At 38.2% G+C, this 19,824-nt stretch overlaps 1 protein-coding gene across 1 annotated transcript; it reads left to right on the top strand.

Annotated features, from left to right (window-relative positions):
• The first annotated feature begins 343 nt into the window (after nucleotides 1–343).
• LOC137028446 (myosin heavy chain, fast skeletal muscle-like) lies at nucleotides 344–18,512 on the top strand. The gene is made up of 39 exons (XM_067397235.1): nucleotides 344–544; nucleotides 681–824; nucleotides 902–1,058; nucleotides 2,723–2,750; nucleotides 3,174–3,288; nucleotides 3,368–3,460; nucleotides 3,559–3,622; nucleotides 3,710–3,808; nucleotides 3,890–3,993; nucleotides 4,516–4,654; nucleotides 4,736–4,854; nucleotides 4,955–5,104; nucleotides 5,179–5,349; nucleotides 5,425–5,731; nucleotides 5,873–5,946; nucleotides 6,026–6,113; nucleotides 6,190–6,307; nucleotides 6,419–6,542; nucleotides 8,586–8,722; nucleotides 8,819–9,074; nucleotides 9,161–9,403; nucleotides 9,486–9,662; nucleotides 14,042–14,187; nucleotides 14,266–14,356; nucleotides 14,447–14,836; nucleotides 14,911–15,037; nucleotides 15,139–15,257; nucleotides 15,340–15,536; nucleotides 15,619–15,802; nucleotides 15,890–16,055; nucleotides 16,146–16,270; nucleotides 16,622–16,930; nucleotides 17,044–17,247; nucleotides 17,334–17,459; nucleotides 17,557–17,727; nucleotides 17,818–17,922; nucleotides 18,007–18,102; nucleotides 18,215–18,346; nucleotides 18,495–18,512. Exons 1-39 carry the CDS (start codon nucleotides 344–346, stop codon nucleotides 18,510–18,512), a joined length of 5,814 nt encoding a protein of 1,937 aa, XP_067253336.1.
• The last annotated feature ends 1,312 nt before the right edge of the window (nucleotides 18,513–19,824 follow it).

The following is a 19,824-nucleotide window of genomic DNA, read 5'->3' as shown; positions in this document are numbered from 1 at the left end:
TTAATAAACAAAATATATGCATACTTACAATCACTGGATTTCATTTTAGAAGCAAAGAAAAGAAAAGATCCCATCTCAGTTCTGAAGCAAACAGTTTGTTGAACAGAGTTTAAAATTGATTTAAATGGTTGAACTTGAGTAAAGAGAGTCACTCAGGATAATTGAAACTGCTTTAGAACACAGATGCTCAGAAACGCTCACATGGAGCAGCATTATTGCACTTCACATTCATAGGAATTCATATATTTTACTCCACTTGCATTTGTTTAATATTTAGAAGTAATTAAAGTATAAATCCCTCTGCTTATTCTCTCCTCGTCACTTCTCAAAGTAAACCACAATCATGGGAGATGGTGAAATGGAGTGTTTCGGCCCAGCGGCCATTTTCCTCCGGAAGCCGGAAAGAGAGAGGATAGAGGCTCAGAACACCCCCTTTGATGCCAAAACGGCATTCTTTGTGACAGTGCCGGATGAGATGTACCTGAAAGGTGTTCTTGTTAGTAGAGAAGGCGGCAAAGCTACTGTCAAAACACTGTGTGGGAAAGTAAGTAGAAGTAGAAAATGTGTTGATCTTCTGTAAAACAGTTTTACATGATGCTGTGGGACTGTACAACTACTTGCCAGGTGAAACAAATATTTTGTTTGTAATAAAACTCTCATCCATGTTAAAAACTTTATAGACAATCACGGTAAAAGAAGATGAAATCTTCCCCATGAATCCTCCTAAGTTTGACAAAATTGAGGACATGGCCATGATGACCCACCTCAATGAGCCTACTGTGCTGTATAACCTCAAAGAGCGTTACGCAGCATGGATGATCTACGTAAGTCTAAGCAAATCATATCTTATTCCAGGAATGGGGTAACAGCATTGTTAAACTGGACTATATATCTGTTTCAGACCTACTCTGGCTTGTTCTGCGTCACTGTCAATCCCTACAAGTGGCTCCCAGTGTACGATGCAGTCGTTGTGGCTGGATACAGAGGCAAAAAGAGGGTTGAAGCCCCGCCTCACATCTTCTCCATCTCCGACAACGCCTACCAGTTCATGCTCACTGGTAAGTGTGGATATAAATTTTCAATCCGTTTTGCAATCAAATAAACTTGTGCTAAATTCGAGCCTACTTATATTTTGCTTAATACACCTACGATTCTTTATTTAAAAAACTCTTTTTACGTAATGGATCTCTCATAAGTAATTTATGTAGTGGTGTACGTTTTGTTATATGATATATGCAAAATAAATATATACAATAAATATAAACATACATTATATATATATATATATATATATATATATATATATATATATATATATATATATATATATATATATATATATATATATATATATATATATGAAGAGTTTCGTTGCAAAACGAGATAAATCCGTTTTTAACATTTTTGTCAAAACATGTTTATTATTATGTTATCATGTTATTATTTTGTTTTATGGTGCTACTTAGCTGTATTTTTTAAGTTATGAAGGTTTAAATCAAAACAAACCAACTGCAGTTGAATTGATATTAATTGGAATGCACAACCAAAAAACAAGATTTTTGAAAAATTAAAAAAATGGATTTATCTCGTTTTGCAACGAAACTCTTCATATATATATAGTACAGTCCAAAAGTTTGGAACCACTAAGATTTTTAATGTTTTTAAAAGAAGTTTCGTCTGCTCACCAAGGCTACATTTATTTAATTAAAAATACAGTAAAAAACAGTAATATTGTGAAATATTATTACATTTTAAAATAACTGTGTACGCTTTAAATATATTTGACAAAGTAATTTATTCCTGTGATGCAAAGCTGAATTTTCAGCATCATTACTCCAGTCTTCAGTGTCACATGATCCTTCAGAAATCATTCTGATATGCTGATTTGCTCAATAAACATTTGATTATTTTCAATGTTGAAAACAGTTGTGTACTTTTTTTTCAGGATTCCTTGATGAATAGAAAGTTTATCTGAAATACAAAGCTTCTGTCGCATTATACACTACCGTTCAAAAGTTTGGGGTCAGTAAGAATGTTTATTTTTATTTTTTTGAAAAGAAATTAAAGAAATGAATACTTTTATTCAGCAAGGATGCATTAAATCAATCAAAAGTGGCAGTAAAGACATTTATAATGTTACAAAAGATTAGATTTCAGATAAACACTGTTCTTTTGAACTTTCTATTCATCAAATAATCCTGAAAAAATATTTTGTACAAAAATATTTTGTACAATTGTACACATTAAATGTTTCTTGAGCATCAGATCAGCATATTACAATTATTTCTGAAGGATCATGTGACACTGAAGACTGGAGTAATGATGCTGAAAATTCAGCTTTGCATCACAGGAATAAATTACTTTGTCAAATATATTCAAATAGAAAACAGTTATTTTAAATTGTAATAATATTTCACAATATTACTGTTTTTACTGTATTTGTAATTAAATAAATGTAGCCTTGGTGAGCAGACAAAACTTCTTTTAAAAACATTAAAAAATCTTAGTGGTTCCAAACTTTTGGACTGTACTGTATATATATATATATATATATATATATATATATATATATATATATATATATATATATATATATATATATATATATATATATATATATATATATATATATACACACACACACACAATGATATATACAAAGAAAATTAAAATACAATCTGTTTTAGTGGTTTCACTTAAAATAACACTAAATATGTTTCAGACAGGGAGAATCAGTCTATCCTGATTACGTAAGTAGGCTATGATAATTAAAGTTGTTGTATAAGAATTATCATGTAAATGCTAACACTGTTTAAGCTATTGAGAGAAAATAGTTGGAAAATACTTGGCTTTTCTGATGGAGAACACGGACAACGTGGTCATGTAAATGCATAAGGGTCATTCTTATTGGCATGTGCCGGGAAGGACAGGATAACTAAAGTAACTAAAAGCCGCTTACTGCTAGGTTCTGCATGTATATGAGGTTGAGACCACACTGCCAGCATGATGCATGCACATGCAGGTTTCATGCCTTTAGCAGTTTTCTGGTGTGCATGTAAATGTACTGTCAGACATTTATGGATTTTAAAGAAGCACTTACATAAAGGCCACCATATCCCATCATTTATAATATTCTGAAATATATTCCTTTATCCTTTAACATGTCCACTCAGTGGAGAATCTGGTGCAGGAAAAACTGTCAACACCAAACGTGTCATCCAGTATTTTGCGACAATCGCTGTGGCTGGCGGCACAAAGAAGGCAGAACCTGTCCCTGGCAAAATGCAGGTGACTAAACCAACAAATACTATTCAAAGAACAATGAAAAAATGATTCTGCATGTTGAAATTACTTAACTACTCACCAGGGGTCACTAGAGGATCAAATCATTGCAGCCAACCCTCTACTGGAGGCTTATGGAAATGCCAAGACTGTGAGGAATGACAACTCCTCTCGTTTTGTAAGTTACTGTGGCCAGATTATATGAATTGTACAAATTCAATTAACATTCCAAAGCTTGGATATTCTAAACTTTTCTAAATATTTCAATCTGCTTAGGGTAAATTCATCAGGATTCACTTTGGGACCACTGGAAAACTGGCCTCAGCTGATATTGAAACTTGTGAGTCAACACTGTTTTAAACCAATATATAAATGTTTAATATGGAGGCAAAAATGGGGATTTTTATTTATTTATTGTCTTTGGAAGATCTGCTGGAAAAGTCAAGAGTAACATTCCAGCTGTCTGCTGAGAGGAGCTACCACATCTTCTACCAGCTCATGACCGGACACAAGCCAGAGCTGCTCGGTGAGGAATCTACAGTATTGTGTTTCATTCATTTCCATGTTTGAGAACACTGTTAACATACTGCACATCAATTCTTTACAGAGGCCCTGCTCATCACCACCAACCCTTACGACTATCCAATGATCAGCCAGGGTGAAATCACTGTCAAGAGTATCAATGATGTGGAGGAGTTCATTGCCACAGATGTATGTGCACAACTACATTATTAGTAGTAGTGGTAGTTATCAAGTCAAGTCACCTTTATTTATAAAGCACTTCTTAAAATGAAGATAACAGGAAAATTATGCAACATAGTTTTGTTTTGGCTGTACAGCAGCTCTAGAAGAAAAAGGTGTAATTGTCCAGCTTAAGTTCAGTGTTGATTCATTTCCGTTGTAAAAATCATTAGTGATTAATTTAGTTCATTTATCTATACAGCAGGTCTGGAGAAAACAGTGATGTCATCATCCAGATCAGTTCAGTTCGTATTCAATTGTGTCAATGCAGACAGATCAGTAATATTGTTGAATATTAATTATCCCTTACTAAGTAAGCCAGAGGCGACAGCTGCAAGAACCCAAACTCCATAGTAGTATTTTCAGATTATATAAAATATACCTGAGCAAACAAACATCAGAAAAACACCAGCATAAACTGAATGACATACAATATAAAATACCCTTCTCTTTGACTCAAATGTGTGATTCACTTGGTCATTGTAAAAACAGACTGCCATTGACATTCTGGGCTTCAGTGCTGATGAGAAAATCAGCATCTACAAGCTGACAGGTGCTGTGATGCATCATGGGAACATGAAGTTCAAACAGAAGCAGAGAGAGGAGCAGGCTGAACCTGACGGCACTGAGGGTAAGATGTACTATTAGCACATATTAACATGTGAACATTCACTTCATTAGTACAATAATTCATAAAACTGTTCTTCCTCAGTGGCTGATAAAATCGCCTACCTCATGGGCCTCAACTCCGCTGACATGCTGAAAGCTCTGTGTTACCCCAGAGTGAAGGTCGGAAATGAGATGGTGACCAAAGGCCAGACAGTGCCACAGGTGATCACTTATCTACTCAAATTTAGAAATGTCTCAGACATTCATATTTGTCTTGACAAGTAAAAGTGTAATGATATGATCCACAATGACCTTTTCTCAGGTGAACAACGCAGTCTCTGCACTCTGCAAGTCTGTCTATGAGAAAATGTTCTTGTGGATGGTTGTCCGTATCAATGAGATGTTGGACACAAAGCAGCCTAGACAGTTCTTCATTGGTGTGCTGGACATCGCTGGATTTGAGATCTTTGATGTGAGCATCAGTTATTAATCAAAACATAAAAGATAACAGTCAGTAGTAAACACTTTCTTCTGTTTAATTATCAGTTCAACAGCTTGGAGCAGCTTTGCATCAACTTCACAAATGAGAAACTGCAACAGTTCTTCAACCACCACATGTTTGTTCTGGAGCAAGAGGAGTACAAGAAAGAAGGCATTGAATGGGAGTTCATTGACTTTGGTATGGACTTGGCTGCCTGCATTGAGCTCATTGAGAAGGTAAGAGGACATTCAGCAAATTAAAATGATTATTCATATTGTCCCTGTACTTGAGCAAGAATATTTCTTCAACAGCCAATGGGCATCTTCTCCATCCTTGAAGAGGAGTGCATGTTCCCCAAAGCTACAGACACAAGCTTCAAAAACAAGTTGCATGATCAGCATCTGGGCAAATGTGCAGCTTTCCAGAAGCCCAAGCCTGCCAAAGGCAAGGCAGAGGCCCACTTCTCTCTGGTGCACTACGCCGGCACTGTGGACTACAACATTGCTGGCTGGTTGGACAAGAACAAGGATCCACTGAATGACTCTGTCGTGCAACTCTACCAAAAGTCATCACTCAAAGTGCTGGCCTTCCTGTATGCTGCTCATGCAGGTTCTGAAGGTAAAACATTTATTTGCAATTCCTCAATTCCTTTGTGTCTTGATGTAATTATAGACATGATCTCATAGGGAGTTATTGAAAGGGTTAATGGAAAGCAACACAAGGACAATAAAAAACATTTCTTTTGTTGACATAAAACAGCTGAGGGAGGCGGAGGAAAGAAGGGAGGCAAGAAGAAGGGTGGATCCTTCCAGACTGTCTCTGCACTTTTTAGGGTAAATCAGATTCTCTTTTAATGAAGAATGTGAACTTTTACACCATTAAAGGTTAGACGAATGACAAACTGTTCCACAGGAGAACTTGGGTAAGCTGATGACTAACCTGAGGAGCACTCACCCTCACTTTGTGCGCTGCTTGATTCCTAATGAGTCCAAGACTCCAGGTAAACTTAATCCCTTAAGACTCAAGTGAATCACAATTAACAGACTTCTGGAATCAAAAGAACATCTTTATTGCAGGTCTGATGGAAAACTTCCTGGTTATCCACCAGCTCAGGTGTAATGGTGTGCTGGAAGGTATCAGAATCTGCAGGAAGGGTTTCCCCAGCAGAATCCTCTATGGTGACTTCAAGCAGAGGTAAAGAAACCTTTTTTCGACCACCTACTTAGACAAGATGCACAACCTAATCATCTTATGACTATATTTTTGGCTTCACAAGAACATGACTCTCCCCTGAATGTCCTCTAGATACAAAGTATTAAATGCTAGCGTCATCCCTGAGGGACAGTTCATTGACAACAAAAAGGCTTCAGAGAAACTATTGGGCTCTATTGATGTTGACCACACCCAATACAAGTTTGGACACACCAAGGTGACCAAACCCTACTAACCCTAAACCAAAAGTATATGGGCACCCAAAAATGTAAATTCTGTCATCATTTACTGACTTTCATGTTGTATCTTGTACTATTTACTTTCTTCTGTGGAACACAAGAGAAGATATATGAAGAATGTTTAAGCTGTTTTTTCTCCATACGTTGAAAGTTAATGTGAACCAAATTGAACAGCCTGAGTATACGTTTACATGCATTTTTAGTTCAATCATTCCTGTAATTCCATGGAAAACATAAAGCTAAATTACACAATACCATTGTAAATAATTCTGTACTTGCAACTTTGATGCAACAGTTTGAGGAGGGAAGGTCTTGCACTAGATGGTGAAGATGAATGCATGGATTTCCCATTCAAACAACAGAGCATCAATAAGGCGATGTGGTGATGGCATCTGGTTTACAGTCGGCATTGCAATTAACTCCGTCGGGTCGGCGGTCACGCCAGCGATACCACCGCGGTTTTTTTCTTACCAGTGTGAAAGAGACTCAAAATACTCTGTCAATGTTTCACATACAATTAAGAGCTATACACCGTTTTAATCTGTGGAATATCTTCCTTTATTTGTGTACACTCAGAGTAAAAATCGTGGAAGTCAAATCGAAAACAAAAATTCTGTGTTTATGTAATCTGTATGAAAAAAGAGCCATGTCAGAAGTCCGTGATTCAGCTCATTATCTGCTTATGCGGCCATGCCCATGGAGGGAGCACTATTCAGACACAAATTCTGAGGCAACACATGCATACATCATCTCAGTCATGTATTTATTGTCTTGAAAAGTGTTGATCTGGATGTTATAGTGATCTCTGGCCCCTGTTAGTTCCTGGAGAGTCACATGATTGTTCTTCTTTAGATTAATTTGTGGACTAAAGGTATGAAAATGGACTAAAGGTATGCAAGTATGAATTGAAAACACAGTATCCAGTGTTCATAGTGATGACAATAAATATTGAATAAATATTACTCCTCTGTATAGAAAATTGACAAACATGAGAATCCATCAATATTTCTCAAAATGTGCATGCTTTAAAGCTAAAAGGCTATATGAAATGCCATAGAGGTAGCATAATTGTTCAGACACTTTGCATCACAGAAATACATTATATTTTAAAATATATAATAGAATACTATTATTTTAAATTGTAATATTTCACAGTATTGCTGTTTTTTCTGTATGTTTGATATACACCATGATCAGCTTGAGACATGATCACAGAGTGTTTTTTCACAGCCTACCTGTCTGAAAGAGCACATTATTATGCAAGTCATTTCAGGTCATTATTATGCGATTCTTTTGTCTTCTCAGGTGAGAATCACCCATTATTCATGATGATTCACGCTTCCACGCATACGGTGTTTCTTGACAAAAAGTGTCTTACAAAATTTAAATCTCTATTGTTTTACATGAAGGAGTAGGCAGCATAATTTTTTACATCATTCTGAAGCAAAATCTCTAGTCTACAACCTCCAATACCCAGAAGTCTTGTGAACACAGATTTAATATATATTTTTTGGCTTTATTTCAGTGACTTAAGTTTTTTGTTTTTTTCAATAACCACGCATAAACATTATTCCTTCAAAAACACAAACATGTAAATACATGTTCCTCACATATTATTGTAGCCTAGTTTGTGCTGAATACAGTGTAATGACACTTTTGTCATTTATATGTTTATGAACAACTGAAAAAAGCACAAATGTCAGGGCATGTCAAAACTTGTCCAGGGCCCCAAAAATCCTCAGACACCAGAGGGTTAATCTCAAATGTGTTCAATTTGTGTTCAGGTTGAGGCTTTGTGCCAGTCAAGTTCTTCCACACCAGACTTAGTAAAGTATTTCTTAATGGACCCCACTTTGTGCAAAGAGACATTGTTATGCCTCCCCAGACAGTTGAGTCAAAGTTGAAAACACAGAATTATCAAAAATGTCATTGTATAGTATAGAATATATGATTTACTTTCACGTCTACTCTCACATCTACTTTGCTTGTTTAAAACTACTATCTTCCAAATGTTCTTGTAGGTGTTCTTCAAAGCTGGTCTGTTGGGTACTCTTGAGGAGATGAGAGATGAGAAACTAGCAACACTGGTTACCATGACTCAGGCTTTGTGCCGTGGATTTGTCATGAGGAAGGAGTTTGTCAAAATGATGGAAAGGAGGTACAATGAACTTACAAAACTGTTTGGAACACAACTGTTTGCTACGAATGATTGATAACTAATTTACTGACTGTAAATACTGACTGATTTACACAGAGAATCAATTTATTCCATTCAATACAACATCCGCTCATTCATGAATGTGAAACATTGGCCATGGATGAAACTCTACTTCAAGATCAAGCCTCTTCTGAAGAGTGCAGAGACTGAGAAAGAAATGGCAGCCATGAAGGAGAACTATGAGAAAATGAAGGAGGATCTAACAAAGGCTTTAGCTAAAAAGAAAGAGCTTGAAGAAAAAATGGTGTCACTTCTTCAGGAGAAAAACGATCTGCAACTGCAAGTAGCAGCTGTGAGTATTTTACCTCTTAATGATCCTAATATGGATGCTACAGCTATGAACATAAGCCATTAAACTACATCCATCTCAATGAACAGGAAACTGAAAACCTTTCTGATGCAGAGGAGAGATGTGAAGGTCTCATCAAAAGCAAGATCCAGCTCGAGGCAAAACTCAAAGAGACAACCGAGAGACTGGAGGATGAGGAGGAAATCAATGCTGAACTCACTGCCAAGAAGAGGAAACTGGAGGACGAATGCTCTGAACTGAAGAAAGACATCGATGACCTGGAACTCACCTTGGCCAAAGTGGAGAAGGAGAAACATGCAACAGAAAATAAGGTCAATCATCTTTTCACATGTTCTTCATACTGATGAATGTTCAGGATCTTGAGAGTGAAACTGGTGAATGTTTCCCACTTAGGTTAAAAACCTGACGGAGGAGATGGCCTCTCAGGATGAGAGCATTGCCAAGCTGACCAAAGAGAAGAAAGCCCTCCAAGAGGCACACCAGCAGACTCTTGATGACCTTCAGGCAGAGGAAGACAAAGTCAACACTCTGACTAAATCTAAGACAAAGCTTGAGCAGCAAGTGGATGATGTAAGATGTTTGGCATGAGAATAAGGCCCTGTTTACACCTGGTATTAAGATTCGTTTTGGCCGATTGGATAACAACCCTAACCCTAACAAGACAATGCTAAAAACAGGTGTAAATGGGGTCTAAAGCATCTTGAGCTTGTTCACTTTCAACCACTTCCAGAGGTAGTCGAAAAAAACATTTGACTGGATTGCATTCATAGTGGAAATGTGGTCGAATGTGTTCGAACAGCCACAAGACCTAATGCGTAAAAAATGATTGGAAGCATGCAAGCTAGACAGGATTTAAACTTTGTTGGCTAAAGAGCCAAGTTTGGGTTGAAGACGAAAAACTAAAGTTGGTTTCTGATTGAATCACTTACATTGTAAAAAATTATTAATTATTACTTTAGGGGCAGCTTAAATGACACCTTTCCTACTGAAAAACCGAATACCTTTAATGCATTCTTGCCATTCATTTACATGTTTAGTCTACAGGTTTGCGTGTTTGATCTATGCGAACTGGAATAATTTGATAACGTTTTATCTATACATAGGTAAAGAAAAGGGAAGGAGGCCTTCACAGGGGATAGTTTAGTTGACACTTCAGGGCTGCATTATCGTCATATCTAAATGCAGGTTCTTCATCTTATCTGGATACGGCCTGGATTTGGCAGGCTGCGGCAAACCTCAGGATAAACAGAGAGAGACTAATATTAGCGTAGACGCCATTCTTCTTATGAAGAGGCGAGTACATCAGATAATATGAGATGTGTTCCCGGTTCTGGCTGACCTAATCTATGCAACCAACCTAACAATATACAAGAATTGAATTCTAAAAGTAGATAATGTGTTTTGTGTGTGCAAGTTTAAACAGATATGTTTTTAGTCTAGATTTAAACTGTTTCTGCTTCCCAAACAGTGATAGGAAGACTGTTCCAAAGTTTAGGTGCTAAATAGGAAAAGGATCAGCCACCTGCAGTTGATTTTGATATTGTAGGTATTATCAACTGGCCTGAATTCTGAGATCGCAAAAGACGTGAAGAACTATAATGCATTAAGAGCTCGCTCAGGTACTGGGGAGCTTAACCATTTAGTGCTTTGTAGGTACAGTGGTGTGAAAAAGTGTTTGCACCCTTCCTGATTTTTTATTTTTCTGCATGTTAGTCACACTTTAATGTTTCAGATCATCAAACAAATTTAAATATTAATCAAAGATAACACAAGTAAACAACATGCACTTTTTAAAAGGTTTTTATTATGAGGGAAAACAAAATCCAAACCCACATGGCCCAGTGTGAAAAAGTGCTTGCCAGTGCTTGAAAAAGTGTGTTCTCTAGCCACACCCAGGCCTGATTACTGCCACACCGGTTCACAATCAAGAAATCACTTAAAGTGAAGTAGACCAAAAGATCCTCAAAAGCTACACATCATGTTGAGATCCAAAGAAATTCAGGAACAAATGAGAAAGAAAGTAACTGAGATCTATCAATCTGGAAAAGGTTATAGACCCATTTCTAAAGCTTTGGGACTCCAGCAAACCACTCTGAGAGCCATTATCCACAAATGGCAAACAAAAAAACATGGAACAGTGGTGAACCTTCCCAGGAGTGGCCGGCCAACCAAAATTACCCCAAGAGCGCAGCGACAACTCATCCAAGAGGTCACAAAAGACCCCACAACAACATCCAAACAACTGCAGGCCTCACTTGCCTCAGTTAAGGTCAGAGACTTGGCAAAAATGGCCTACATGGCAGAGTTCCAAGACAAAAACCGCTGCTGAGCAAAAAGAACATAAAGGCTTGTCTCAGTTTTGCCAGAAAACATCTTGATGATCCCCAAGACTTTTGGGAAAATACTCTGTGAACTGACGAGCCAAAAGTTGAATATTTTGGAAGGTGTGTGTCCCATTATGCCTGGTATAAAAGTAACACAGCATTTCAGAAAAAGAACTTCATACCAACCATAAAACATGATGGTGGTAGTATGATGGTCAGGGGCTGTTTTACTGCTTCAGTACCTGGAAGACTTGCTGTGATAAATGGAACCATGAATTCTGCTGTCTACCAAAATATCCTGAAGGACAATGTCCGGCCATCTGTTTGTGACCTCAAGCTGAAGTGAACTTGGGTTCTGCAGCAGGAGAATGATCCAAAACCCTCCAATGTGGCTGAATTACAGCAATTCTGCAAAGATAAGTGGGCCAGAATTCCTCCACAGCACTGTAACAGACTCATTGCAAGTTATCGCAAACGCTTGATTGCAGGTGTTGCTGCTAAGGGTTGCCCAACCAGTTATTAGGTTTAGGGGGCAAGCACTTTTTCACACAGGGCCATGTGGGTTTGGATTTTGTTTTCCCTTCATAATAAAAACCTTCATTTAAAAACTGCATGTTGTGTTTATTTGTGTTATCTTTGATTAATATTTAAATTTGTTTGATGATCTGAAACATTAAAGTGTGACAAACATGCAAAAAAATAAATCAGGAAGGGGGCAAACACTTATTCACACCACTGTGAGTTTTAAGATTTTAAAATCGATACGATGTTTAATAGGGAGCCAATGCAGTGTTGACAGAACCAGGCTAATATAGTCATACGTCCTGGTTCTAGTAAAAACTCTAGCTGCTGTGTTTTGGACCAGCTGTAGTTTGTTTAACAGGCGAGCAGAACAACCACCCTGTAGAGCGTTACAGTAATCTAGCATTGAGGTCATCAACGCATTACAGATACTAGAAACATGGCTTTCAAATGAAAGATTTGTATCAAAGAGCACACCCAGGTTCCTAGCTGACGAAGAAGACTTAACAGAGCAGCCATCAAGTGTTAGACAGTATTCTAGGTTATTATGTGAAGAAGTTTTTGGTCCAAAAATTACAATCTCTGTTTTTTCTGAATTTAGTAGTAGGAAATTACTAGTCATCCAATTTTTTATATCAGCTATGCATTCCGTTAATTTTGTGAATTGGTAAGTTTCGTCACGGCGCAAAGAAATATAGAGCTGAGTATCATCAGCGTAACAGTGAAAACTAACGCCATGCTTCCTAATGACATCTCCCAAGGGTAGCATGTACAGAGTGAAAAGCAATGGTCCTAGTACTGAGCCTTGCGGTACTCCATATTGAACTTGTGATCAATATGACATCTCTTCATTTACTACTACAAACTGATAATGTTCAGATAAGTAAGATTTGAACCATGCCAATGTAATTCCACTAATGCCAACATAATTTTTAAGTCTATCCAAAAAAATAGTATGGTCGATAGTGTTAAAAGCAGCACTGAGATCTAGTAACACTAACAGAGAGATACAACCACGATTGGAAGATAAGAGCAAATAATTTGTAACTCTAATGAGGGCAGTCTCAGTCCTATGGTATGGTCTAAATCCTGACTGGAAATCCTCACAGATACCATTTCTTCCCACAAAGGAACGTAGTTGCGATGATGCTGCCTTTTCTAGAATTTTTGACAGAAAAGGTATATTCGAGATCGCCCTGTAATTGACTAGTTCTCTAGGATCAAGTTGTGTTTTTTTAATAAGAGGTTTAATAATAGCCAGATTAAAAGTTTTCGGTACATATCCTAGTGATAGAGATGAATTAACAATATTAAGAAGAGGATCTATGATCTCTGGAAGCATCTCTTTCAATAGCTTAGTTGATATAGGGTCTAACATACATGTTGTTGATTTTAATGATTTAACAAGTTTAGACAATTCTTCATGTCCTAAAGCAACGAATGAATGGATTTTTTCCTCAGGGACACTACAGTGTCACTGTCTGACGAAATACTGTAGTAGATGGTTGCATGATTATAATTTTCTCTCTAATATTATCAATCTTGCAAGTAAAGAAGTTCATAAAGTCATTACTGCTGTGCTGTTTGGAAACATCAGAAGTTCTCTATTTCTCGTTAATTTAGCCTCTGTATCAAATAAATACCTAGGGTTGTGTTTATTTTCTTCTAAAAGATTTGAGAAACAAGCAGATCTAGCAGATTTTAAGGCCTTTCTGTACTCAATGATTCTCTCTCTCTCCATGAAATGCGAAAAACTTCTAGTTTTGTTTTCTCCCAGCTGTGCTCCATTTTTCTGGCATCTCTCTTAAGAGCCAGAGTGTGCTCATTGTACCACAGTGTTGGATTAGTTTCCTTAATCTTCTTTAAGCGCAAAGGAACAACTGAGTATAATGTGCTGGAAAAGACAGAGTCAATAGTTTCTACAAAAGACAGATAGAAATACCAGGTTTAAATAGGTGTGTGTCTCCCTCGTCTACTTGCGATCTGATTAACCAAAACGCATCTTACGACCACATATAAACAAAGCCTAAGAGATTGAATCAATGAGAAATTAATTTTGGGTCTCTATACCAGAATGAAATGCTCTGGTTTCTGTAACAATAGCTTGAAGGTTCACTGGAGCAAGAGAAGAAGCTCCGTATGGACCTTGAGAGAGCCAAGAGGAAGCTTGAGGGTGATCTGAAACTGGCCCAGGAGTCCATAATGGACCTGGAGAATGACAAACAGCAATCAGAAGAGAAGATCAAAAAGTGAGTGGACGTTATTATTCACACAATTACACAAAATTAGTATTTTACACATTTTACAAAATCATACTTTAAATACAGGAAAGACTTTGAGATTAGTCAGTTTCTCAGCAAGATTGAGGATGAACAATCTTTGGGAGCACAGCTTCAGAAGAAGATCAAAGAACTTCAGGTAACACTAACTGTAATCTTTTTTTATGTGAAACTGTTATCTGACAAAACCAACTATCACTCGGTAGTTATTTTTTCATTCTTTATTTAGGCCCGTATTGAGGAGCTGGAAGAGGAAATTGAGGCAGAGCGAGCTGCTTGTGCTAAAGTGGAGAAGCAGAGAGCTGATCTCTCCAGGGAACTTGAAGAGATCAGTGAGAGGCTTGAGGAAGCTGGTGGTGCCACTGCTGCCCAGATTGAGATGAACAAGAAGCGTGAAGCCGAATTCCAGAAGTTGCGTCGTGATCTGGAAGAGTCCACCTTGCAGCATGAAGCTATGGCCGCAGCTCTCCGAAAGAAGCAGGCAGACAGTGTGGCTGAGCTTGGAGAACAGATCGACAACCTCCAGCGCGTCAAGCAGAAGCTGGAGAAGGAGAAGAGTGAATACAAGATGGAGATTGATGACTTGACAAGCAACATGGAGGCTGTGGCTAAATCAAAGGTAATTTCACTAGATGATCATTAAATATAAAAGCATCTTTACAAACAACTGCATATAACCTTGAATCTCTTTAGGCTAATTTAGAGAAGATGTGCCGAACCCTGGAAGACCAGCTAAGTGAAATCAAGGTCAAGAGTGATGAAAATATTCGTCAGTTGAATGACATGAATGCACAACGTGCAAGACTTCAGACTGAAAATGGTAAGACAGAGTAAGCTACAGATGTAAAAACCTTAAACTGTGTATAAAATTTGTATGTTATTATATTTCATATTTGGTAATATCTGTAACCTGTCTCCAAGGTGAATTTAGTCGCCAATTAGAAGAGAAAGAAGCACTTGTTTCACAATTAACTAGAGGAAAACAGGCTTATACACAACAAATTGAGGAATTCAAAAGACATATTGAGGAAGAAGTCAAGGTAAAATTATACATAATTTGATCATCTAAACTATTGTATGGATGGTAAACTGTTGAAAAACTCAAAATGTTTTGCCTGACAGGCCAAGAACGCTCTGGCCCATGCGGTTCAGTCTGCCCGCCATGACTGTGATTTGCTCAGAGAACAGTATGAGGAAGAGCAGGAGGCCAAAGCTGAACTCCAGCGTGGAATGTCTAAGGCCAACAGTGAGGTGGCTCAGTGGAGAACAAAATATGAGACTGATGCCATCCAACGCACTGAGGAGCTTGAGGAATCCAAGTAAATACATCATTGGGAGAAGTCTTCAGTATCCTACATTTAATGTGACAAAGATTTCATAATTTCAAATCACTTTCCTCAGGAAAAAGCTAGCTCAGCGTCTGCAGGATGCTGAAGAATCCATTGAGGCGGTAAACTCCAAGTGTGCCTCTCTGGAAAAGACCAAACAGAGACTGCAGGGTGAAGTAGAGGATCTCATGATTGATGTGGAGAGGGCAAATGCATTGGCAGCCAACCTTGACAAGAAGCAGAGAAACTTTGACAAGGTAAGAAATACATGGATAACCTGTAAACCTAGACCTTGAACCGACAACTTAGCTAATTAACAAAGACTACATGTACTTCATTATCAGGTGCTAGCAGATTGGAAACAGAAGTATGAGGAAAGCCAGGCTGAACTAGAAGGTGCTCAGAAAGAAGCTCGTTCTCTCAGCACTGAACTTTTCAAAATGAAGAACTCCTATGAGGAAGCTCTTGACCACCTTGAAACCCTGAAGAGGGAGAACAAGAATCTGCAACGTAATGCAACTTTTAATTGTACACCAAGGACTAAAAAAAAGATGTATTATAACAGAAAATCTTACACCAATGTTTTTTAAACCCTTTTAGAGGAGATTTCTGACCTTACTGAACAGCTTGGAGAGACTGGAAAGAGCATTTATGAGTTAGAGAAAGCCAAGAAGACAGTGGAGTCTGAGAAATCAGAGATCCAGACTGCACTTGAAGAAGCTGAGGTGCCATTCCTTTGCTATAATACTAACATTATAATACCATTGCTTTGAATAATATTGAAATATTGAACATGGAATAGTTCTAAACCTTAAATTAGAATCTTAATTTCTGCAAATTATTTCCTTCTTAAACCTTCATAAATGTACTGACATCACTCTAGAGCTGGGGTGTCAAACCCTACTCCTGGAGAGCGACCATCCTGCATAATTACAGACAGGTGTGTTGGAGCAGGGTTGGAACTGAAGTCTACAGGATGGTAGCTCTCCAGGATCAGGGTTGGGCACCCCTGCTTTAGAGGCTACACTATATTGTGACAAATGTAAAAAGTCAATTGTTTCCTTTTGTCCCTGTAGGGCACCCTGGAGCATGAAGAGTCCAAGATTCTTCGTGTGCAGCTGGAGCTGAACCAGGTGAAGAGTGAGATTGACAGGAAGCTTTCTGAGAAGGATGAGGAGATGGAACAGATCAAGAGGAACAGCCAAAGAGTGATCGATTCCATGCAGAGCACTCTGGACTCTGAGATCAGGAGCAGAAATGATGCTTTGAGAGTCAAAAAGAAGATGGAGGGAGATCTGAATGAGATGGAGATCCAGCTGAGTCATGCCAACCGCCAGGCTGCTGAGGCCCAGAAACAGCTCAGGAACGTCCAAGGCCAACTCAAGGTTTCTTTCTGTAGAATGTGGGATTGCAATAAATATTACATGTTTGACAATATGAATATCATACATAAATTATCCAAAACAAGAGAACTAACAAAGAAAGAATGTTGCCACAGGATGCCCAGCTGCACCTTGATGACGCTCTCAGAGGACAGGAGGACATGAAGGAGCAGGTGGCCATGGTGGAGCGCAGGAATAACCTGATGCAAACAGAGATTGAGGAGCTGAGAGCTGCACTGGAGCAAACAGAGAGAGGCCGCAAAGTGGCGGAGCAGGAGCTGGTTGATGCCAGCGAGCGTGTGGGACTGCTGCACTCACAAGTACAAACAATTACTAAATACCAGGAACAAATTCAGGATACATGATAAACTGTAGACACTGTAGACTAACTGCTTACATCCCACAGAATACAAGTCTTATTAACATCAAAAAGAAGCTTGAGGCTGATCTGGTCCAGGTTCAAGGTGAGGTGGATGATTCAGTCCAGGAGGCCAGAAATGCAGAGGAGAAGGCCAAGAAGGCCATCACTGATGTGAGTGTTTAAATTAGAATAGAGAAGCAGAATGTAAATAGTTATTTGCATTGTATTTGTATCTTGATTAACTCATTTCAATTGGCTTATACTTCAGGCTGCCATGATGGCTGAGGAGCTGAAGAAGGAGCAGGACACCAGTGCTCACCTGGAGAGGATGAAGAAGAACCTGGAGGTGACTGTCAAAGACCTGCAGCACCGTCTGGATGAGGCTGAAAGTCTGGCCATGAAGGGTGGAAAGAAACAGCTCCAGAAACTGGAGTCCAGGGTAAATTTGAGTGTTAGGAACAAAACACATTTTTAGATGTACTGGTCATGCCAGAGATTTGACAGGTGAAACAATAACTCTCTACTGAAGGTGCGTGAGTTAGAGTCTGAAGTTGAAGCTGAGCAGAGACGTGGTGCAGATGCTGTGAAAGGAGTGCGCAAGTATGAGAGGAGGGTGAAGGAGCTCACCTATCAGGTATAATTAACCAGGAATTTGAAATTTGCCTCCTTTTACAATATACAGTCTAACTAAGACCATGTCCAATATTTACACCCAAAGTCTGAGGAAGACAAGAAGAATGTGACCCGACTGCAGGATCTGGTAGACAAGCTGCAGCTGAAAGTGAAGGCCTACAAGCGCCAGGCTGAAGAAGCTGTAAGTTTAAAATCAAATGTCTGGAGCATGAAGTTTTAGTATTGACAAAAGCGTCCAGTGCCATGAATGCACTGCCATGAAAAAGGTTGGATATCTTGTGTTATTGTAACAGGAGGAGCAGGCCAACACTCACCTGTCCAGGTACAGGAAGGTGCAGCATGAGCTAGAGGAGGCTCAGGAGCGCGCTGACATTGCTGAGTCCCAGGTCAACAAGCTGAGGGCCAAGAGCCGTGAAGCTGGAAAGGTATTGTAATTTTTATTTTTATTATTGCAAAAGGGGTAGGGAGTGAATCTTAATATACACTGCTTAATATACACAAGTTTCTGACTGAAAATCAAACAAACATACAAATTCATTTTTGTAATTGTAAATGTCTTTTTATTTACTGAAGAGCAAGGATGAAGAATGAAGATGAGACATCACACCACATCTACAAACAAGCATATAATATGACTTGTGCTATGTCTTACATGTCCATTAAATGCAGTTTCTCAAAGCACTCTTTGTCTGTGTTATTGTTGACTGGTAGAGCATGGCACCAATGCCAAGATCACAGGTTCAGTTCTCAGGGAATGCATGAACTATGTTCAAAACGCTGCTGCTAGGCTTTTAACTGGCACTAAGAAGAGGGATCATATAACACCTGTGTTAATTTCTCTACACTGGCTTCCGGTGTTATATAGGATAGAGTATAAGGTCCTGATCATTGTGTATAAGGCCTTACATCAACAGGCTCCAGATTACATTAAAGCTATGCTGAGTCCGTATAAATCCTCTCGTTCTTTGAGATCCAATGAGTTAATGTTGTTGTCTGTTCCGCGAACACGGTTAAGGAGGAGTGGAGATCGTGCATTCTCCGTGGCAGCCCCTGTGTTATGGAATGGGCTTCCAGTGTCTTTAAAACTATCCAAAGAGGGAGCCAATTTCAAAGGACAATTGAAGACCTTCCTTTTTTCTAAGGCTTTTGCTGTATGATTGGTATATCTTTCTGAGTTATTGTGTATGGTATTATTGTTTTAATCTGTCTGTTTGATGTTTATGATTTTGATTTTTTTTATATAATGCTCTTTATGTAAAGCACTTTGGTCCATTGTTATGGTGTTGAAAGTGCTATACAAATAAACTTTGATTGATTGATTGATTGATAATACAAAAAAAAAAAAACAAAAAAAAAAAAACATACATTGAATCCAATGTAAGTTGCTTAGGAAAGTTTCTACCAAATGTTCTGGTGTGTATATACTTTTACGCAAATACCTTATTTTAAAATTCAGCTAAATTATAAAACCACGTCATTATAATTTTACCCATAAAAATCATAATACAGCAGAGCTATACAATCCAAGCTTCTCACTTTCAACGATGAATGAGAATTACTGTGTGTAAATGAAATGTCAAATTATATGGCAATAACCAGCAGTATTTAATAGGGATGTTCATTTCGGGGGGTGGGTGGTATCCTAACTGACGACCAATGTTAAAATGAGAATGGATAAGTGTCTGTAACCCATTAAAAGTGACAAAATCTGTTTTCCAGGGGTTTAATTTTACATGCGCATATAGCAGCATAAACAACAGAACTCGTGGATTCACACATCATCACATCACACATATATATTTAACTTAAATAATTAACAGATTAACAAAATGAAACAAAAAACAGTGCGACTATTATTTGCTGAGTTTCACTTCATTTTTTTTGACGCACTCCACAAACGCGG

This window comes from Chanodichthys erythropterus, chromosome 10 (assembly GCF_024489055.1).
Source record: "Chanodichthys erythropterus isolate Z2021 chromosome 10, ASM2448905v1, whole genome shotgun sequence".
Taxonomy (NCBI): Eukaryota; Metazoa; Chordata; class Actinopteri; order Cypriniformes; family Xenocyprididae; genus Chanodichthys; species Chanodichthys erythropterus.
This window is presented reverse-complemented; position numbering and strand designations above follow the sequence as displayed.